At 41.0% G+C, this 24,085-nt stretch overlaps 1 protein-coding gene across 2 annotated transcripts in view; it reads right to left on the bottom strand.

Moving 5' to 3' along the window:
• The window catches only part of USP32 (ubiquitin specific peptidase 32), a 206,013-nt gene that overhangs the window by 111,601 nt on the left and 70,327 nt on the right, over positions 1-24,085 (bottom strand). For both annotated transcript variants that reach the window (XM_075853003.1, XM_075853004.1), the window contains exon 2: positions 20,222-20,352. In XM_075853003.1, the coding sequence (XP_075709118.1) occupies positions 20,222-20,352 (131 nt within the window). The remainder of the gene's footprint in view (positions 1-20,221; positions 20,353-24,085) is intronic.

The following is a 24,085-nucleotide window of genomic DNA, read 5'->3' as shown; positions in this document are numbered from 1 at the left end:
AAACGCTGCAAAACATAAAAAAAACTATATACATCTGGTATCACCGTAATCGTACCGACCCGCAGAATAAAGTAAAATGGTAATTTATAGCTCTGGGTGAACGCCGTAAAAAAAAATTAATAATAAACATTGTCAGAATTGATGATTTTTGGTCACCATGCTTGACAAAAAATGAAATAAAAAAAAAATAAATAAAAAATCACATGTACCCTAAAATGGTATCACTGAAAACTACAGCTTGTCCTGCAACAAATAACCCCTAACACAGCTCCGGAGGATAAAAAACAGAAAAAGTTCTGGCTCTCAGAATATGGTGATGCAAAATGTGCAGTTTTCCAAAAGTGGATAAAATTGGGCACCATTTATCAGTGCGACACTGGCCAAATATCTATGAATTATTATTTATTTACCCCATTATTATACCCTCTTATTATGCCCTGATGTACTCCGCAAAGCTTACATATGCACCCACATTATAAACTGAAATACCAGCAAAACCCCAAACAGAACTATTACCAAGCAAAATCTGCGCTCCAAAATCAAAATTACACTCCCTTTCTTATGAGCCCTGCAGTGTGCCCAAACAGCAGTTTATGTCCACAGATATGAAATCGCCATACCCGGGAGAACCTGCTTAACGTTTTATGAGGTATTTGTCTTCAGTGGCACAAACTGGGCACAACATATTATGCACTAAAATGGCCTATCAATGACATATGAGTGGAAAATTTTAATTTTCACTCTGCACCATCCGCTGCGCATTAACCCCTTTGCGCACCACGAGTCAATAGTATGTCGTGGTGCGGAGGTGATGTATGGAGCAGGCTCACGCTGCGGATGACAGCTTTGTATTACAGATGACACAGACAGGAACAGCAATCGTGCTGTTACAGGGCCTATAAAAATGACAATATACTGCAACAGATTAGTATTGCAGTGTATTGCACCAGCGGTCCACTGATTGCTGGTTCAAGTCTTCTATGGGGACTAATAAAATGTGGAAAAAAAAAATGTAAATAAAGTAAATTATTAGTGGATAAAATGTAATAAATATTTAAAGTCCAAAAATAAAACCTGTTCCCATTTTCTCTTTAAAGTAATGTAAAAAATAAAAATCACAAAATTGGTGTCCGTAAAAGTCCATAACCATATACCATTATTTAACTCACGTGGTGAACGCCGTAAAAAATAAAGAATTTAAAATGCGAAATCGATGTTTTTTGGTCACCTTAGCTCTAAAAAGTGCTCAAAAAAGTTGTGTGTACCAAACAATGGTACCAATAAAAACTACAGCTCATCCTGCAAAAAAAAAAAAAGTTATGCCTTTCGGAGGCATGGTTAAACAAAACAATTATATATATTTTTTTTAACAAATAGTTTTTACTTTGTAAAAGTAGTAAAATATAAAAAAAAAATATATAAATTTGGTATCACTGTAATCGTATGGAGTCGCAGGAAAAATTGAAGTTGCTGTTTTTACTGCATGGTGAAAGCCGTAAAAACTAAACCCAAAGAACAATGGAGGAATTGCAGTTTTTTCCAATTGCAGCCTGAAAACTATTTTATTTTCAGTTTCCCAATATATTAAATGGTACTTTAACCCCGTCCCGCCGAAGCTCCTTTTTCAGATTTTCATTTTAGTTTTTCCCTCCCCATCTTCCAAAAAAGCCATGACGTCTTTATTTTTCCGTGGATATAGTACTAGGAGGGCTTGATTTTTGCGGGACGAGTTGTATTTTTTCGTAGCACCATTTATTTCGCCATATAATGTACTAGGAAACTAGAATAAAAATTGTTTGTGGGGTAGAAAATGAAAAAAAAAACAGCGATTTGCGCGTCGTTTTTACGGAATTCATTGTGCAATTAAAATAACATGTTAATTTTATTCTGTGGGTCAATACGATTACGACGATACCAAATATATATAGTTTTTTTTCTATATTTTACTACTTTTACAAGTAAAAACCGAAGTGTAAAAAAGAAAATGTATTTTGTGTCGCCAAATTCCGAGAGCTATAACTTTTATTTTTCCGTCGATTAAGTGGTATGAGGGCTTATTTTTTACGGGATAAGCTGTAGTTTTTTTAACAATACCATTTTGGTGTACATGCGATGGTTTGATCACTTTTTATTTCATTTTTTGTGGGAGATTACGTGACCAAAAAATAGAGATTCTGGCGTTTACTATTTTTAATTTTACGGCATTCACTGTGCGGGTTAAATAATGATATATTGTAATAATTCAGACTTTTACGGACGCGGCGATACCAATTATGTTTATTTATTTATTTTTTTACTATGCTCTAGGGGGAAAAGTTTTTTTTTTTAACTTTAAAAAAAAAAAATTACACAAAAAAACAACTTTAACTAATTTTTTTTAATTTTTATTAGTCCCCCTAGGGGACTTCAATCAGCGATCATTAGATCGCTTGCACGATATACTGCAATACTAATGTATTGCAGTACATCGTGATTCTGACAGGCACCTATTAAGACCTGCCGGAGGCAGGTCTTAAGAGGTGAACAAAGATGGCGGACCTGGGGGCCTTCATTAGGCCCCCAGGCAGCCATAGCAACCATCGACCCCCGGCGATTGCATTGCGGGGGGTGTGATGAGCTGTTAGAGGGTATGTCGCCCCCTCTTTCTAACGATTTAAAGGCTGTGGTCGCTATTGACCGCAGCATTTAACGAGTTAAACTAGCGGGATCGCGCTCGAGCGCGATGCCGCTCGTTACTCTGAAGTGTCGGCTGTATCAAACAGCTGACACCCGCATCGTATGGAGCGGGTTTACTCCGTGAGCCCGCTCCATACTTCCCCTACCCGACTTTGGCGTATGGATACGTCAAATGTCGGTAAGGGGTAAAATGGTGTCAATAGAAACTACAACTCCTCCCGCAAGAAATAAGCCCTCGCACCACTCTATTGACGGAAAAATAAAAAAAAAGTTATGGCTCTTGGAAAGTGGATAGAGAAAAACGAAAAAGAAAAAAATGGATCAGACCGAAAAGGTTTAATTAATTTATAAAAAAAAACATTCATGACCACATGTCAGGTATAGCCATACTCAGGAGAAATTGCTTTACAAATGTTGGGGTGCTTTTTCTCCTTTATCCTTTGTGAAAATGAAAAAATGCAACACTTTATTGGAAATATTGTTGATATTCATTTTTGCGGCCTAAGGCCCCATGAACACGAACGTGCTTTTGCGGCCGCTATTCACCCGAAAATCCACGGGAGAATTGCGGCCCCATTCATTCCTATGGAGCCATGCACACAACCGTGGTTTCCACAGTCCGTGCATGACCCCGGAGCCCGGACCGCAGAAAGAACGGGCAAGCCTTATTACGGCCGTGTTCTGCGGTCCGGGCTAATTGAAAATAATGGCCGCGGCCATGTGCACAGCCCGCGATTTGCGGGCGGCTCCCAGCTGACACACTGTGGCCGACCGACCCGAAAATCCCGGCTGTGCACATGAGGCCTAATTCTAATAATTTCTGCAAAAGACCAGAGGGGTCTAAGTGCTCACTATACCCCTAGATAGATTTCTTAAGTGGTGTTTCCCAAATGGGGTCACTTTTGGGGGGTTTCCATTGTTTTGGTCCCTCAGGGGCTTTGCAAATGCGACTTGACACCCCGAAACCATTTCAGCTAAATTTGAGCTCCGAAAGCCAAATAGCGCTTCTTCCGTTCTAAACGCTGTTGTGGGTCCACACAGCAGTTTATTACCACATATGGCATATTGCCGTAATCGGGAGAAATTGCTTTATTCTTTGAAAAAATTTTCAATTTCTACATTTGTTCAGAAAAAAAAGTAGATTTTCATGTTCAGAAACTAATTCCAATGAACTCAGAAAAATAACTGTGGGGTCAAAATGCTAACTATACCCCTAGAAAAATTCCATGTGGTGTGCAGTTTCCAAAATGGGGTCACTTTGTTTCCACTGTTTTGAGACCACAAGACCTCTTCAAACCAGATATGGTGCCTAAAAGATATTCTAAAAAAAAAAAAAAAAAAAAAAAAGGAGGCGGCCCAAAATCCACTAGGTGCTCCTTTGCTTCTGAGGCCGGTGTTTCAGTCCATTACCACACTAGGGCCACATGTGGGATATTTCTAAAAACGGCAGAATCTGGGCAATAAATATTAAGTTGCATTTCTCGGGTAAAACCTTCTGTGTTACAGAAAAAAGAATGTGTTACAAATTAATTTCGGAAATAAAAATGAAATTTGTAAATTTCACCTCCACATTGCTTTAATTCCGGTGAAACATCTAAAGGATTAAAACACTTTCTGAATACGGTTTTGAATACTTTGAGGGGTGCAGTTTTCAAAGTGGGGTGATGTATGGGGACTTTCTAATATATAAGGCCCTCAAAGCCACTTCAGAACTGAACTGGTCTCTGAAAAAACAGCCTTTTGAAATTTTCTTAAAAATGTGAGAAATTGCTGCTAAAGTTCTAAGCCTAAAATAAAAATAAAATAAAAGGACATTCAAAAAGCGATGCAACAAAAGTAGATATATGGGATATGTGAAATAGTGACTATTTGTGTGGTATTACTATCTGTTTTACAAGCAGATACATTTAAATTTAGCAAAATGCTCATTTTCGCACATTTTCTCAATTTTGGTGTTTTTCATAAATAAATATTGAATTTATAGAGCAAATTTTTTCACTGATATAAAAGTACAATATGTCACGAGAAAACAGTCTCAGAATCGCTTGGATAGGTAAAAGTATTCCAAAGTTATTACCACATAAAGTGACACGTCAGATTTGAAAAAAATCGGCTTCATCCTCAAGGACAAAACAGGATCAGTCCTGAAGGGGTTAACAAAAAAAAGTGTCTATTAAAGTAATTCAGCAATTTTCTAAGGGTGAGGCCAGACGTAGAAACTGTGGTTCGGCTGAAAACCAGACCAACTTATAGTTGTACCGCAAATCGGCACAGTTTTGGAATGTTTGCTTATATCTGCACAATTTTGATCCTTTCCATTCCTATCATTTATTTAAAAAAAACAAAAAAAATTAACAAAGAATGCAAGGATATAAGCAGTTACCCATAGATACCAATCAGATCCCAGCTCTTATTTTTCAGAGGCTTTTTGGAAAATGAACGCATCTATGGTTCCTAAAGGGAAACTTTTCTATTACACTAGAATGGACAAGTATTTCCCAAAGTGAGAGATTGAGAAAATTACATGTTCACCAAAAATGCAGGTGGTTATAGAGATATCTAGTATATACTAAATAAAGAGAGTAAAAATTGGATTTCCCTTTTTTTTTTTAACTTTCTGTTTACACCACTATCACTCTGGAGTGTAATATTTGAAGGGTAAAGTGATAGGTGCCATCCTATGTGTGATCGAACACCAATTTTACATCAAAATGTGGGAATGTGCTAATGAAGCAAAAAAAATTCTGCACATATCATGCTAACTTACCAGAACTATTCTAGCAGTGTCATTTGTTGGATTTTGAACCCTTATATTAGGAGCACCTGTGTCATGTAATCTCAGTCTGACCACCAAAATAGACCATGCTCTCACGTGTAGACAGAAGGTCAGCCACTCCTGTGTGGCTGACTTCCTGTGAACTACAGGAATTCATCATCACCTAATAAATCCCTGCTGGCAGCTTTCAGACTCCTCTTCTCCCTAACCAGCACTACCCTCCTTGTTCCTCTGTATGTCGTCGTCCCCCCCCCCCCCCCCCCCATGCATATAGTGCTGCTGAATGCTGAAGAGATCATTTCTGCCCTATCTTATGAACCAGGAGTGCAGTGATAATATAGGAAAGTCCTTACAATGACTAGCTGAAGTTATAAAACTCCCTTGATTAACACAGTGTGTGTGTGTGTGTGTGTGTGTGTGTGTGTGTGTGTGTGTGTGTGTGTGTGTGTGTGTGTGTGTGTGTAGAGTCTCTATTGTATTCTGAGATGCTGCTCATCACTGCCTCCATGGTGACATGGCGAAATCTATTACAAGCAGAAGGCAGAGAAGACAGGCTTAAGCTGCATCACATTGTGGAGGACAGAAGTTCTACAGTATGTCACTGATCTATCGCTAGCAGGATGCAGAGGAGAGAATTGTGAACCAGCATCACATAGCACACTCCAAGACTTTGCAGTCCGGGGACAGCAGTTCTAGAGAATGTCACTTATCTATCACAAGCAGGAGGCAAAGGAGACCGGCTGAGACAGCATCTCTCAGGATACAGCGAGAGTCTGCAGTGTGATGACAGAAGTTTTATGTCACTGATCTACCACTTGCTGCATGTAAATAGGCCTCATACCAGAGTAAGTGCATTGTGAGGAGACTCTACTCCCTCTGCAAGGCCAGAAGCATCATGTGAAATGTAGGCTGCATTAGGGAAACCATATCAGAGGGGGAGAAAGTACCAAAATGTAGGACATTAAAAGGAGATGTGTTTGAGCATGCACGCTGCCGCTCCTTTCAAAGTCTATGGGAATGAAGGAGACAGCCGAGTACAGCGCTGGGCTGTTTCTGAAAGTCCCATGGACATGTAATGGAGCGGCAGGCGCATGCTCAACCGCCGCTCCATTCAAGCTCCTCACTACGAGGGTGCAGTGAAGATATGGGTGTTTAGGACCCCTGTTCTTGCAATCGGTGGGGGACTCCGCAGTGGGGCCCCATCCTGTGGATAGGTAAAAATTATCGATTCTGGGACAACCACTTTAATACTACAGCATACAAAAACATTTTAGACAATTGTATGCTTCTAACGTTGTGGTAACAATTTGGGGTTTGGCACTTTTTGGTTATATCATGACTGTACTCCTGTGCATGAAGCAAGGTCCATAAAGGCATGGTTGGGTGAGTTTGGTGTAGAAGAACTTAACTGGCCTGCACAGAACCCTGACCTTAACCCCATCCAACAATATGCCATATTAAGGCCCAACGCCATATTATTGAAATAGGTGTGATGGTCAGGGGATCACATACTGGTGGCCATATAGTGTGACATAATTCTCCTTATATGCCAGGCAACACAAAGAATAGAAATGTAAATCACAACTGTTTGTTGGAGAAGTTCCCTGTCCTTAAATACCCACTTGCAAATAAAAGACTGTCATTACCAATATAAATAATATAAGAAAGGTACAAGACATGACAGTGGCTGTCACCCACTTAAACTGCAGGCAATTTGCATAAGGTCATGATGAAGGTGAGTTTTAGAACCCAGTTATATTTAGATGGTGAATTTTGTTAGGTAAGCAATTGTGAAAAAGTACGGTAAATAAAACGCCGACAAAAAAATATGCCAATGTCTGCTGCAATGCTCTGCATGTGTTACTATCAATAAATCTTTTTAATTACACTCCCCGAATGCCTGAAAACATAAATTTTTATTTTATTTTAATTTTAAAATTATGTAGAAACACAATAAAATTGGGAGTTAGTTTATGTGTAGCAGTAAAAATTATACGACTTCGTTCAGAATTTATCATCTTTTTCCCCAGACATAGACTTGCATGAAATTGCCTTGAAGCAAGCACTGAAAGGTCTTTTATGTCAAAGAGCAACTTAAAAAAACAAAACAGTATCTGCACCTACATGACGGTAAAGCACAATATTGGCAGGCACTTTCAAAACATACAGTATGTTATGGGATTTCCGAGTTCATATGGCTATACTTCTATAAATGAGCAAAGGATGGTCTGTAAAGGGGTTCTCCCATCAGAGACATTTATGACATATCCACAGGCTGTGTCATAAATGTCAGATAGATTCGGGTCCCACCTCTGGGACCCGCACCGATCTCTAGAACGGGACACTCTAAAGCCCGTTCTGCCGCTCTGTGTTGCGGCTGAAGCAGGTGAATTCCGACCATAAAAGAAGGAAACCACATAGCTCGCTGAGCTACGCGGTTTCGGTAAGTCCCATAGAACTGAATAGTAGTTACGGAAACAGCGTAGCTCGCATGCTACGCTTCTTCCATAACTGCAATTCACTACTATGGAACTTACGGAAACAGCGTAGCTCAGCGAGCTGCACCATTTTCGTAACTCCCAACCGTGGAGTCGGAAAATGGTCGGGAGGCAGCTAGAGCAGAAGGTGGTAGAACGGGGTTTAGGGGGCCCCCGTTGTAGAGATAGGTGCGGGTCCCAGAGTTGGGACACACATCTATCTGACTATAATGACATATCCTGTGGATATGTCAAATGTCCCTGGTGGGAAAACCCCTTTAACCAAGAGATAAATCATTTTATTTTACAAGTAGTTATGAACGGTCACGACAGATCACAAAGAAGTCATTTTTACACTATAAATTTTGTGTATTTTTACTCAACTTCATTATTTTGGTTGAGGTTGACAGAAAGACCCCATTAAGTAGGGCTGAAACATTGCACAGATGGGATATAGAGATATATATATATATATATATATATATATATATACACACACACACACACACACACACACACAAAATTGCAAATCAGAACTAGAAACTATTGCTTTAACAATCAATAAAAAGCTCATATTACATACAGATTATAAACCCTCATAATATCCCAGATAAAAGACTTCAAAATGTTCAAAAAAATAAAAAAAATACTTGGTATAGCACTTGTTAAAATATTCAATCGTGACTTGGAGACCGTTTGCTCAAATTGTGCCCTATTATTAATGTCCCTTGAAAACATTAGTGGGAAAACCCCTTTAGCCAAAACAAGCTAATTCTTTTACTTGAAGAACAAACAACCATATTGAAGCTATCTTATTATAAGCATATTATAACAACGCTTGGAAGAGCTAATGAGAAAAATTTGAAGAGATCAATTCGTTTTAGAATAGGTAAATATTGTCACATAAATTATGGCCATGCCATTGAGAAGCCCGAAATCCCAGACAAAAAACTAAATAAAGGAGGACATTCTGGAGAAAAACTATTCATATGGTCGCCAGGAGTAAAAGCCGATAACATACATTATCATTATACATCAATATATAGTGTGAGGTCATCGCTTGTATGCGATATGGGTCACTCACAGCAGACTGGAGGAGAAGGATCATCCACCCGTCATGGGAACAGGGATAGGTAAGTAATCATGTTATTTTTCTATTAGGCACTATGGGGCATTATACTGGGTAGGGAAGGGGGGCTGATATAGGAGCATTTTACTATATGGGGGTCATTACACTGTATGGGCGGCATTATACTGTGGGGGGCAGCTATGGGGGGCATTATACTGTGGGGCCAGCTATGGGAGGCACACTGTGTGGGGGGCAGCTATGGAGAGCATTAAACTGTGTGGGGCAGCTATGGGGCATTGTGCTGTATGGGGGAATTTGTTTGGGCATTGTACTGCATGGGGGCATCTGTGTGGGCATTATACTGTATGGGTGCCTCCATGGGTCAGTATACGGTATGGTGGCAGCTATGGGGGCATATAGGCGTCACTTAAAAGAAAAAGTTGCTGCTGCGCGCCGCATCGAGAGGCTGCATAGCCCCGTCTGCAGGGGGAGGCTGCATAGCCCAGTCTGCAGGGGGAGGCTGCATAGCCCAGTCTGCAGGGGGAGGCTGCATAGCCCAGTCTGCAGGGGGAGGCTGCATAGCCCAGTCTGCAGGGGGAGGCTGCATAGCCCAGTCTGCAGGGGGAGGCTGCATAGCCCAGTCTGCAGGGGGAGGCTGCATAGCCCAGTCTGCAGGGGGAGGCTGCATAGCCCAGTCTGCAGGGGGAGGCTGCATAGCCCAGTCTGCAGGGGGAGGCTGCATAGCCCAGTCTGCAGGGGGAGGCTGCATAGCCCAGTCTGCAGGGGGAGGCTGCATAGCCCAGTCTGCAGGGGGAGGCTGCATAGCCCAGTCTGCAGGGGGAGGCTGCATAGCCCAGTCTGCAGGGGGAGGCTGCATAGCCCAGTCTGCAGGGGGAGGCTGCATAGCCCAGTCTGCAGGGGGAGGCTGCATAGCCCAGTCTGCAGGGGGAGGCTGCATAGCCCAGTCTGCAGGGGGAGGCTGCATAGCCCAGTCTGCAGGGGGAGGCTGCATAGCCCAGTCTACAGGGGGAGGCTGCATAGCCCAGTCTACAGGGGGGGGGGGCTGTATGGTACTGTCTAAAGGAGGGGGCTGTATAGCACTATTTACAGGGGGCACTATCTACAAGGGCGGGCTGTGTGTGGCACCCAGGGGAGAGGGGCCCAGTCTAAAGTTTGCTATGGGGCCCAGTGTTTCCTATTTATGCCCCTGGATGCAGCAACTATTTTTTTAGAAACATCAGCTACCTAGCTTCTGAGATCTATAGCCGAAGGGCTATGAGCACATTTTGCCTTTAAAACCACCACAATTGTCCAACAGAGGCGACCTGTGCTGTCATTAATGGAAGTAAAGGGATGCAGCAGATTTTTAAATGCTGGCTTCAATGCCTAAAATAAGTGCTCATGTAGAAAGCAACCCTATAGTAATACATGGTTTTTTACCTCCATCTGTCACATAAAACCGAAACAACTGCACTGTCAAGAGCAAGTAAAAGACAATTTTGATAAATTTACCTAACACAAAAATTGGCCATGTTGCCAATAGCAACCAATCAATGCAGTACTCATTTTTCAAGAGCAGGCTAAAGAGCTTGTACTAGAATCAACAATTATCAACTGATCCACAGGATAGTTAATACATTTTGTGATCGCTGGGACCCTAACTGAACACGAGAACAGGGACCCCCGTTTCTTTCCCGCAGTAAAGAGGGCCTTCAATGGAGTGCAGTTGAGAATGCACCCGACACTCCATTCAATGTTTATGGGACTATCGTAAACAACCAAGCACTGTTGGGAGCTGCAGTGTGCAGGCCCGACTGACGCTCAATTCAATCTCCATCTCACTGCAGTGAAACCGTAAGGATGAATAGGGGGTTCAGGACCCCATTCTCATAAATGGTGGGCGTCCAAGTAATGGGGCCACCAGCGATCAGACAATTATTACCTATCCTGTGGATAGTCGATTCAGTAAATACCCATTTAATATCTGAAAGTGGAGCACGGTTTGGTTGCTAGGGAAACAAGGCCAGTCTTTAAGTGAAAGTTATCAACACAATCTAAGGCACCCTTCACACACGCTGAAATTTTCTGGCAATTTACAGTCCTGGACAAAAATTTTGAGACGGATACAAATTTTGGTTTTCATAATTTTCTGCTTCAGCTTTTATACTGGCAATTTGCATTCTCTCTAGATTATGAAGAGTGATCAGATGAATTTCAATTAATTACGAAGTCATTCTTTGCCATGACAATTAACGTAATCACAAAAACCCAATTTCCACTGCATTTCAGCCCTGCCACAAAATGACCTGCTAACATTTCAGTGATCTTCTCGCTAGCTCAGGAGAAAAGTGTTATCGAGGACAAGGCAGCTGATATCACTCTGTCATGCTGATTGAATTATAAGAGCAGAATGGTTGCTTTAAAAGGGATGGTGATTGAAATCATTGTCTTCTTCTTCAGGGTGCCCAAGAAAGTCCAGCAAGTGCCAGGACCATCTCCTAAAGAGGATTCAGCTACAGGAACGGTTCAACACCAGTGCAGAGCTTGATCTGGAATGGCAGCAGGCAGGTGTCAGCGCATCTGCACGCATAGTGTGGCGAAAGCTTTTGGAGGGTAGCCTGGTGTCAAGAAGGGCAGAAAATAAGCCAATTCACTCCAAGAAAAACATTAAAGAGGCTCTGTCACCAGATTTTGCAACCCCTATCTGCTATTGCAGCAGATAGGCGCTGCAATGTAGATTACAGTAACGTTTTTATTTTTAAAAAACGAGCATTTTTGGCCAAGTTATGACCATTTTTGTAGTTATGCAAATGAGGCTTGCAAAAGTCCAAGTGGGTGTGTTTAAAAGTAAAAGTCCAAGTGGGTGTGTATTATGTGCGTACATCGGGGCGTTTTTAATACTTTCACTAGCTGGGCGCTCTGATGAGAAGTATCATCCACTTCTCTTCAGAACGCCCAGCTTCTGACAGTGCAGATCTGTGACGTCACTCACAGGTCCTGCATCGTGACGGCCACATCGGCACCAGAGGCTACAGTTGATTCTGCAGCAGCATCAGCGTTTGCAGGTAAGATCGACTTACCTGCAAACGCTGATGCTGCTGCAGAATCAACTGTAGCCTCTGGTGCCGATGTGTCCTCGCTCGTCTGACACGATGCAGGACCTGTGAGTGACGACACAGCGTGATCTGCCAGAAGCTGGGCGTTCTGAAGAGAAGTGGATGATACTTCTCTTCAGAGCGCCCAGCTAGTAAAAGTATTAAAAACGCCCCGATGTACGCACCTAATACACGCCCACTTGGACTTTTACTTTTAAACACACCCACTTGGACTTTTGCAAGCCTCATTTGCATAACTACAAAAATGGTCATAATTTGGCCAAAAATGCTCGTTTTTTAAAAATAAAAACGTTACTGTAATCTACATTGCAGCGCCTATCTGCTGCAATAGCAGATAGGGGTTGCAAAATCTGGTGACAGAGCCTCTTTAAGGACAGACTGACATTTTGCAGGAAATACAGGGATTGGACTGTAGAGGACTGTAGTAAAGTTATTTTCTCTGATGAAGCCCCCTTTATACTGTTTGGGACATCTGGAAGAATGATGGTCCGGAGAAGAAAGGGTGAGCGCTACCATGAGTCCTGTGTCATGCCAACAGTAAAGCATCCTGAGACCATTCATTTATGGGGTTTCTTTTCATCCAAGGGAGTGGGCTCACTCACAATTTTGCCTAAGAACACTTCCATGAATAATGAATGGTATCTAAACATCCTCCAAGAGTAACTTCTCCCAACGACCCAGGAGCAATTTGGTGATGAACAATGCTTTTTCCAGCATGATGGAGCAGCACGTCACAAGACAAAAGTAATAACTAAGTGGCTTGGTGCACATAACATTGACATTTAGGGTCCATGGACAGGAAACTCCACAGATCTCAAACCCATTGAGAACCTGTGGTCAATCCTCAAAAAGTGGGTGGACAAAAACATAGAAATTGTGATAAACTCCAAGCACTAATTAGGCAAGAATGGGTTGCCATGCAGTCAGGATTTGACCCAGAAGCTGATATCCAGCATGCCAGGGTGAATTGAAGTCTTGAAAAAGAAGAGTCAACACTGTAAATATTGAGTCTTTGCATAAACTTGATGTATTTGTCAAGAAAAGTTTAAAAACATATGAAAGGCTTATGGCCCTGTTTACAGAGTTATTTGACACATTTTTTGACACGGAAACCGCATCGGAAAACGCACCAAAAAATGGCCGAAAACGCCATTGATTTCAATGTGAGGCGGAGGAGTTTTTTTTCTCACGAGCGGGAAAAAGAAGCGCCGTGCCCTATCTTCAGTCATTTACGTCTCTGACCTCCCATTGACATCAATGGTAGGCAGAGAAAGAGTTTTCACAGCGTTTTTGCCCGCAGCGCTCAATGGCCGCGGGCAAAAAACGGCGCGAAAAAACGGCCTGCAGGCAGATCAAAATCTGCCTCAAAATTCCAGACGGTTTCTGCCTACAAAAAAACTCAGTGTGAACAGGGCCTTAAATTGTATTTCAGTATACCATAGAAACATCTGACTAAAAGATCTAAAAACACTGAAGCAGCAAACTTGGTGAAAACCAAAATTTGTGTCAGTCTCAAAACTTATGGCCAGGGCTGTAAACTGCATCCAAAAATGCCAGCATTATGGAAATGCAGCATGCTTTTTTTAGTGGCGTCTTTCATTTGGTATCATTTTGTACATGCTTTTTTTCTGTATTTTTTGAAGTCCTATAGAAAAGCCTATCGGAAAAATGCTGCATTTGAAAAAAAAAAAAAAAAAACCCACTGCCCACAAAATTGCATTACAAAAATGCCATAAACCAAAACGCAGTAGTGTGCAGTGAATTTCATATTTTACTATAGACTATAATGTAATATTTGGGCGCACTAAAAAATGCAACAAAAAGTTCTAAAAAAAACTCTACGAAAAAAACGCACAAAAACGCTATGCGTAGATCCAGCCGAACAGAGGATTTTTTGGTGTATATTCCACACAAAATCCAACACGTGAACACACATTGAATATGCAACCTAAGAGATTACAAAATTAATAAAACTACTTCAAGCACAAAGAAAGGGTAAGCATTTCTATATTGAAGAACAAATATATGCAGATATTAATCACTCAAGTTTGTAAAAGGAAATTGGCACCAAAAAAATTGCAAAAATCTTAAACTCGGCTATGTGTAAGGTTAAAACATGCAGCCCATGGTAATAGCATTCTTACCTAGTTATATTCACACATTGAAGAGGGTTGTCTGGGATTTTTAGAAGAGAAGGAAAACTGATACAAAAAAAAACAAAAAACAATATTCAATCCCTCGAAGGTAGTCACCGCTGGTATTTGTTGACTTCCCTGTAGGTCCGTGATTACGGGCACGCCGGCCGCGGACAGTCATCCGCACTAGTGGGCCGTGCTCCCATTACGGTCCGTAAAATTAAAAAAATAGGGCATGTCCTGTTTCTTACGGATGCGTTGTTGGCCATAGAAGTGAATGGAACCATATTTTGATCCACAATTACAATGTCCATAATTGTGGAACAAAATTACGGTCGTGTGTATGGGGAGAATGTGGATAAGATTTGCTCAAATATTTATCCACATTGCTGGCACTGAAAATCTGCGGAATGGGAGATATTTTGTGGATTTTCCACAGCCAATCTGCAGCAAAATCAGCCCGCAACACTAGAGGATTTTGCGGCAGATTTCACTCCTTACGGCTGAGTTCACATGTGGCAGATACACTGCGTAATAGCACGCAGTGCATGTGCCCTGTCTGCCGCAGGGAATTCCGGGCAAAAATGCGCACCAAACTGTGGTGCAGTTTTCCGCCCGGAATGCCCGCTCGGAAAGCTGCAGCACTAAAGGCGGCCTCCTGGGATGACGTTTCATGCCAGGAGACCGCTGCAGCGGTGGTAACATGAGATGAAGCGTCATCCTAGGAGGAAGAAACAGAAACTCCTAGGTAAGATTATTTTTATTTTTTTCTGAGTTCCGTTTTTTGCGCAAAAAAACGGGACAACTGCTATTTCATGCGAGATTTGCATCCCCATTGGATTCGATGGGGAAATCCCGCAACAATTAAGCAGCGTTTACGTAAAGACAATTGACATGCTGCAGAATGCATTTCCGCACCACAGGTCAATTTCTGACCGGTAATTCCGCTCAGTATTTACGCAGAGTGTGGATGAGATTTGTTCAATTTCATCCACTTTGCCGCTACTGTATTTGCTGCGGAAATCCGCAGTATTCAGTATTTACGCAAGGTGCTAACTGGCCCTAAACATTAAAAAGGGTGAAATCCGCTGTGAACAGAATGAGCATGCTGGGGAAAATGTGACATTTGTTATGAGATTATTCAGGCGCACGTAACCTTGCGACAGAGTTTTTTCCATTCCTACATTTAGAGATCAGGTCATCAATCTCCATTTTTTTTAATACCTTTTTTAGTTTTATTTCAATAAAACAGAAAAAAATTCTCAATGACAAGTAATCACAATGAGCCATTTTTTATACCGTACCCAGTTAATATTTTTTACTTTTTTAATAGGCATTGATTTGGGATAAAACACGCTACACTATGATCCGTACCATAGTATAGTCCCCCTAAAAACTGACATACGTGCAGACTTCTGTGTTTCAGAAAATTCCCCAACTCCTCATACCTCCCTTGCTAAACTAGACTGGGGAGATATTTCCATGAGAACCACTGCAATACAGGCTAAATACAAGCACTTCTAATCTATGTTTATTTTTTTGCAGGTGAACATCTTAAAAATGGACATAAAGTTCTTTAACGTGGTAAGTATTGGGGTTATCCTGTGTGTTAGCGGCATACAGGATCCGCTGTCAGCTGAGCTGTCGGTCCATCTATGTATAGCGCATACATAGAAGCTGCACTAGCGCGCATGCTCAGTGCGTCACTTAGCGCCGGTATATATCTAAAGAACACATCCAATGCCGCGTATGCGCACCACGGACATCACTGCTATCGTGGCCATATTAAAGAAGTGCAAACTATCTTTAATTTATCGTAATATTGCAACTGCAATCCAAGCATATAGCACTAAATACATAAATTATACTCTTTACAGAGAAGGCAACCCAGGGATGATGTAGTGACCATTCCTGGAATACCTAATCCCTAAAGAGTATAATTTGCCAAAATTTTGAGACTTCTGCATTTTTACGCAGTCATGCCACTTCCCCAAAAAGTGGGTGGAGCTTAGCAGCTGGGGTGTTGTCACCCGCAGCCCAACAAATTCACTATAATTTACGTGTAAATTATAACTGAAATCGACTCCAACTCATAGCTGGTGTACATTTCTCTGTCGGGCACACAGACAGCAAATTGACTAATTTAATAAATGATGCATATTTTACTTCAGTGAACTTTTCTATAAAGGCCTTATTCACACAAACTTATTTCTCATTAGTGTGATGTCGGTTTTAACAATGGACAGCACCATGACCCATGCAATTCAATGGGGCTATTCTCAGATTCCTTCTTTTTTTTTTTTTTTATAGCGAGTGTGTCCATTGCAAGAAACTCACAGAATGCCTCAAAAACGGACCAGGCTTGGCTATTTAAGTCTATGGATGCATGGAAAAAAAAAACGATGCTGTCCATATTTCATGGATCAGCTGCTAAAGAAACACAGAAAAAAATAAATTCACCCGGGAAAACCTTGCGGAGGAGAAAAATGGACAAGAATAACGTATGACACGGAAAACGCATGTACAAATGGATGAAAACTGGTCAGCACGCAAAAATCGCACACACTCATGTGACGAAGACCTAAGTCTGGCGTATAATACGCCAATCTTAATAAATACCTCCCATAGAGTTGCATACGTTTGTAGAAAAAAAAACATTTTCCTCAAATGTATACACCGAACATGATCTAAACAAAGCCTCAAGCAGAGATTGCCGTTTTCATTTGGAATAAGGAATGTAAGATTTTGATTTGCACAACTTCTAGGATAAATAATATAATCTGTCAGACCAACAGTGGCCCTGATCCTTTTGCCTAAACCTCACCCATTTCAGGAGTAAATAGTCGAAACGTTTAGCGCAAATATGGCATACGCCGAAATCAGATACTTTCTACACTAGAAAATTGGCATAACTCATTTAATAAATTCCCCCCATTGTGCCTCATTACCGCAGGATCTCGTGAATGGTGGGTATTTACTCTGGTATATAACTTGCTCCAAGCATACTGGCAAAGCAGTAAAAATAAGTGATTATAGTAAGAACATTACGTGATGGAAAAGCTCTTTAAATGGATTTTACACAACAGGTTTAAAGCAAATCAAGCATTTTTAACCCTTAAGTTTGTATTATATTTTTATTGGAATACAGAGGCCGGTTATTGAGGCTCTGGTGGGCATATACTTTGAATATAACATTAGAACAGTTACACACGCGTACAACAAAAAAGTAAAGCACAGGTTTTTGCCAAAAAAAGAAAAAATGTGAAGGATATATTTGGGACATTAGTTAACAAGATAATAATGGCAACAATAGGAATATAAATAAAATATATTTTTTATATTATCAATACAATTGCTTTCCCCTTTCAAGAAACTCCATGTGGTAAACGTGTGACAAACTTGCATTTAATGCGCCTGTGAGATAAATGCATTCAATTAAAGCATCTATAGGAACATAAAGAGCGTCTCCAGAGCTCTAAGCGGGGTTTCGCCAATATCTTGGGTGATTTGTAGTGAACAAAGAAATAACGACGATAAAATAATAAAAATGGTTGCGCTTATTCTGTACTGGATGTTTAGAAGAGCAGATCAAGCAGTAACAGACAGACTAGCCTAGAAATCTGGAAATACAACAAGCTGCTGCCTTCAGAATTAGACAATGAGCAGCTGTCCGATTTCTCACAATAATCATAACTTTTGATCTCCGAATAAGAAAAATGTAATTGTACTATGAACTGAAAGTACACGTTAAAATAAGATTTGTGGACTGCAGACTGGTGAATAATCTTCTATTTGCTTTGCAGATCCATAAGCAAATATTCCTTGTTTCTACATTACAATATCCAATGCAACTACTACGTTTTTCCCAAAGTCGTTCAATTAGAGTTGGGCCACTCGGCTACTGTCAATCTATTCCATCACCAAAGTTTGTGAATAGACATCCCGTCCTGGCTGGAAGGAATGTCTTGTCAATGTCTAAACACTTCAGTATCGTTAATATGTCAGTATAAGACAGCACATAGTGAATAACGCAGTGTCACTATGCGCTGTCTAAATGAATGGAGAGGAGTGCATGACGCTGATTGGTCACTGATTGGTCAGCGTCATGCACTCCTCTGTACAACAGCCACTTGGTCTAAAGTAAAAACACGCCCACTTGGGCATTAAGAAACTAATTTGCATAAAGTTAAAATCGCTCCTAACGTGCTAAAAATAGATAGTTTTTCTAAATAAAAAACATTGCTGTCACCTACATTATAGCGCCGATCTCCTTATGTAGGAGAAAGGGCACTTATAATGTGGTGACAGAGTCTCTCTAAGTTCTTGACATATTATTTTGCCAACATAAGGAGGTATACTCTTAGGGCTTGTCCACACAACAGAATTGCTGCAGAAAATTTCTGCAGCATTTCCATTAAAACTAGCAGACATTCCGCCGTGGAAAAAACGCAGCATGCTGCAGACATTTTCTGAAGCAAATCCATAACATGTGGACAAGCCCTTAATAAAAGCCAATACTGGCTGTAAAAACAAGCGCCGATCAATGAGACAGCTCGTTGATTGGCGCTCCTTCACAAGGAGAAATGTATGTGAATGAGCGATCGTTAATACGATTGCTCGTCCCCATGCATTTCCATCATGTTGGCAGTACATCTCCCTGTTTGCACAGGGAAATGTGCTGCCGAGAACGATAATATTTTGTGCAGCATAAACTATACGATTACCTGATGAACGAGAGTTTGCTCGTTCATCGTCTGATCATTGCCCTGTTTACACAGGGCAATGATCGGGAACGATCATTTACATTAACACTCCTTGGCCCGTGTAAAAGGGCCTTAATGTGTATTGGCCAGCTTTCTGAATTTTCTTGACGGTCCCCACCAACAGCAAATAGATGCATGAAACTATTAACATCTAGGGACGTGAATATTAGTCAGGAGAAACAGAAAACCTGTTTTGACACAGACAATGGTCAATTTTAGCCAAAGCCACAAAGTTATGGGAATTGCTGACCAAGCAAATGTGTGAAAAGTTAGAATTAGAACTCTTCCTTCTATATTGTCGCGGATCCCTAAATTATCTCTGAATGAGGCACACTGTATTTCTCATCTGTTTCTGGTGCATCGGGTGTACAGAACGCTGGAATTTCTAAATAAAATTGGGGTCAGGGACTCCTCCGACTGTCCTAGGTGTGGTAGGGAACCTGGCACGTTGATGCACATGATGTGGCAATATGTGCAGCTGCGAAAATTCTGGTCGGAGGTAGTGGGCACTATCTCTTCTGTGTATCGGGTGTCGGTAGATTTCACCCCTTTTGTATGTGTCCTGGGGTATGTGGAGGATATTTCTGCCTCTGAACATGTTAACCTGGCCGTTGCTCGTTTGCTGTATATGGCAAGGAAACTTATTGCGCAGCATTGGTTGGACGACGAACCGCCTACATTATCGGCATTTTGTAACAAAGTCACGTGGTTGACACGCATGGATAGATATGTATACACGGCTAGAAATGTTAAACAGGTCTTCGATAAAATATGGTCTCCATGGGTGGAAAGTAGGGGCCTGAGTACATCAGTGGGGGTTGCAGCTGGGATGCAGTCTAGTGTAAGGTAGTTGGGAGGATAATAGACGCTGCTTAGAGGAATCTGGTCAATCTTGGGGGGATTATGTTAAATGGTATGTGCATATTTCCTGGATATGTATATGGTATTCTGTATATTTGACACTGATTTTGGTATTGATCATTATGTATACATGAACAAGCATACTCTGGAAGAAGGGGGGTGGGGGGTGGTGTGTATGTGTTGCGTCACTGTGACGCAAATGTTGTGTTTTTGTTGAAAATAAAAAATTACTTGATTCAAAAAAAGAACTCTTCCTTCTGCCTTCATAGACTTATTAGTAACAAGTCTGCAAGTATGAACAGATGTGATCGATCAGAAAAATGTAATATTAAGACAGAAATGTCTTACCTCTGCAACTTTTGGAGGAACTCCATCTCCTAGCACCTCCCTGATGAAGCACTGTTGACTCATGTAATAAGAAGGACCACCACATGTTCGCTTGAAAGCATCTCTCAGCCTCTTTAGTTCTACATCAGTCACTGCAGTTAAGAAAAAAAGAAAAATGGGCTAAATTAATTAGAGAAAACAATACATAAAGTAAATAACGAACATTTGTTTTTTAAAGTATACAGTTCAGTGTTTGGAAATTATATGTTCCAACTTAAAACTATTTAAGGCTATGTTCACACCTGCGTCGTTATTTTCCATTGTTCAGCTCCGTCAGAGGAGCAGAACAAGGGAAGAACGGAAGCAACGGTTTTGTTGCACAACAGACAACACCGGCAGCCGACGGAACCCATTGACTTTAATGGGAATCCGTGGGCTTTCCGTCATTTTACCGGAAAAAAAAGCACAGCCTGCTGCGCTATTGTTTTGGGTAATCCCTGCCGAATCTGCGACAATGGCCCCTAACTGAGCCTCTAATGCAGACGTGAACAGGCCCTAGGAAATCCCCTTTAGCCTAAAACCATTTTTGCATTTCTAAATAAATGTGAAAAAAAAAAAAAGGGATTTTAGCGCTGTTCAAAAGCCATGGTCTCCATTCGGGGACAGAATTTCATCCGCATGTACATTACAAAGTTAATAAAGAAAAGTTATTAAAAAAAAACAAAAAAAAACACTTCCTTAAAATAGCTGAGCTTGATAACAATCTTGCAGAATGCAGGCTAGCCACAACAGAGGCATACCCACGGTGTCATCTTTATGAAGATGTACATAGTAAATGATACTTATTATACAATCGCCTATTATGCAAACAAACAAACGCTTAAAGCAAGACATAAATGACAACTAGATATTTATGTTTGCTGGTTTTCAAATTCCCAATGAATGACACAAAACTCCATTATTGTAAAACTTTAAAAAAAATTAATAAAATAAATCTACTCTTGAATTGACATTTACATTTCACTACCTTGGTCCACAATGTTCAATAAAAGGAGTGTTATGTGAATTATTTTATATTGAGGTTATTTGTGAAGTGATTGAAAATAAGAAATTATTCTCCTTTATAAATAAGCAGTACGACAATCTCACTTCTAAAACCGAACACTATCCTGTAATAAAACTATCATTTTTATCAATGCACGGATCTACTTAAATGCCATAATGTAGAAGGTGTAATAGGTGTGCGAGCTGGAACTGATCAGAATGAAATTATCAGGATGCTTGGTAATGTGTCCAAACCTCTTGGGTGCGGATTGTAGATTTCTATACGGTTCAAGTGCATTATTGAGTTAATGAACCCGAACGTGGTTATCTTCAGGCATGTGGCAATGACATGCAAGAATACTGTACATCTTAGGCTGGATTCAAACCAACATTCAGCATTTCATTGTTCTGTTCAATAAGAGGAGCAGAACATTGGAAATACCGGAAGTGCCGGTTCCGTAGTGTGACGCACACCATCAGCGGCCGGTTCCATAGTGCGACGCACACCACCAGCGGCTGGCGGAACCCCTTGACTTTAATGGGTTGAGTCGAGGTGTTCGTGGTTTTACCAAAGACAATAGTGCAGCATGCTGCGCTATTGTTTCCGGTATTCACGGCTGGATCTGCGCCTCCAATGTATAGGCCTAAATACGCTTCCCAAAACCTTTCTATGGTATTCAGTTTAAGTTCCCGGAAGAAATCTCATCAGACAAGAGAATGAAAGAGCAAAAACAAATAATATTAGTGTGGTTACACCAGCCAACTATACCAAAAACTATTTGTTTTCTAGTGAAGTTGCCTCCCAGCGACTCAGCGCTATAAGCCACATTCACTTATACTCCTCTTTCATAAGAGTTCGGTCCTAAAGACTGACTAATTTATGTTAATACTTCGGCTCTGTTCATAGCCGCGACGGAGGCTCCGTTTAAACCAACTGCATGCAATTTTTTATATCAAAACAACAGAGCCCATTATAAGTCAATACAGCTGGGATCACATTGCGTGTTTTTGTGAAGATGGAAAGACAACCGCATCTGAAAAACGAATACTGTTTTTTTATTCTTAGGGTATGTGCACACGGTAGCAGGCATTTACGTCTGAAAAGACAGACTGTTTTCAGGAGAAAACAGCTGCCTCGTTTCAGCCGTAAATGCTCCTCCTCGCATTTTGCGAGGCTTCTCTGACAGCCGTAAATGTTGAGCTGTGCTTCATTGAGTTCAATGAAGAACGGCTCAAATTACGTCTGAAAGAAGTGTCCTGCACTTCTTTTGACGAGGCTGTATTTTTACGCGTCGTCGTTTGACAGCTGTTGACAGGTTGTCTGCACAGTACGTCGGCAAACCCATTCAAATGAATGGGCAGATGTTTGCCGACGTATTGTAGCCCTATTGTCAGACGTAAAACGAGGCATAATACGCCTCGTTTACGTCTGAAAATAGGTCGTGTGAACCCAGCCTTATGCGTTTCAGCTGTAATCTGGTTTTCAATTTACTAGTCAGACTTACAGCTGAAATAGTTTGTAAAAGGCATAGATAATCTTGTTTTTACAAAAACAAATGCGTTTTTTTTAATGCGTTTTTCTTTCCAGCATTTCAAAAACGCACAATGTGAACCCAGCCTCAGTTGTACGACAGATTCGGCATTATAAAAACGGAACAGAGCCTTAAATAAATATACCCGTGTCAAAATAATTAACTTTTTATTGCCTTATAATATTTGAAAGGAAACTTGTCATCTACATCACGGAGGGCAGCAGAATGTAGTGATAGACAAGCTGATTTCAGCAGTCTGCTACTTATTTGCTAAAGTGAAGCCGTTTTGGAGAACTTACATGCAGAGTGCAGCCAGAGACGAGTCCGGCGTATTCATGACATGCCACTCCATCTGCCCACTCGCCACTGATTGATAGATTTCTACCTGTGCGTAGTAGTAGGGAGACATCTGACAATCAGCAGAGAGGTAGCAGAGCTATCAGCACAACAAGAGTACGCTGGACTTCTCTCTGCTGGTGCTGGCTGTGCTCTGCATAAAAGTTCTCCTAAAAGGGTTGACATTAGTACATACGTGATAGACCGCTAAAATCAACATGTCTGTCACTACCTTATACTACCCTCAGATGTAGAGGACAGGTTCCCTTTAAAGAAATGGAAAAGAAAAACCTAAAGAATAGAAAATACACACACACGCACACTGGACTTGTTGCGGCTCTGAAAATTGTAAACAGATGGACTTGCCGGACCTGAAAATCAGAAATGTTACCACAATTTGAAGTGTTTTATATACTAACATGTTATACCCAAATCATGTGTTTCTAGATACACAATGACGGATGTATAGTATTCAGTTTGTAATGGCAACAGGGCTATTTTGAAACTGGAAAATACATAGTGAATCAGTTGTACACTGCTATACAGTCTAAAGCTGGCCACACACTGGAGATATTGGAAGCCGGAAGTAGACCATTTTCTGAAGACCGATGGTGCATTTTGTGACACGAATGAGTGTGAAAAATGCCGAACGGAGACAGAAACCTGTGGAACGGTCTATGTTCCGTGTTAGATTTTTTTGGTCATTGCGGGGTGCGTTAAAATTGTTTATATCAAATGATAGATCTGGATTCCATCCATAGGAGCCCAGACCAGACCACACATCAAGTGGGAGATAAAGTTGTGATTTGTGGTTTTAAACGTAACTTACGTTGTCAACCAGAACAACCATGAATGACGAGTTGTTGAGAAAACGGCTTTCTGAAATCACTAATGTATGGCTAGCTGTAGGCCTCATTCAGATGGGTGTATTGTATCAAGGTTTACGTCAGTATTTAACTAGGATGCCCGACAG

Source organism: Rhinoderma darwinii, chromosome 2 (genome assembly GCF_050947455.1).
Source record: "Rhinoderma darwinii isolate aRhiDar2 chromosome 2, aRhiDar2.hap1, whole genome shotgun sequence".
NCBI classification, from domain to species: domain Eukaryota; kingdom Metazoa; phylum Chordata; class Amphibia; order Anura; family Rhinodermatidae; genus Rhinoderma; species Rhinoderma darwinii.
This window is presented reverse-complemented; position numbering and strand designations above follow the sequence as displayed.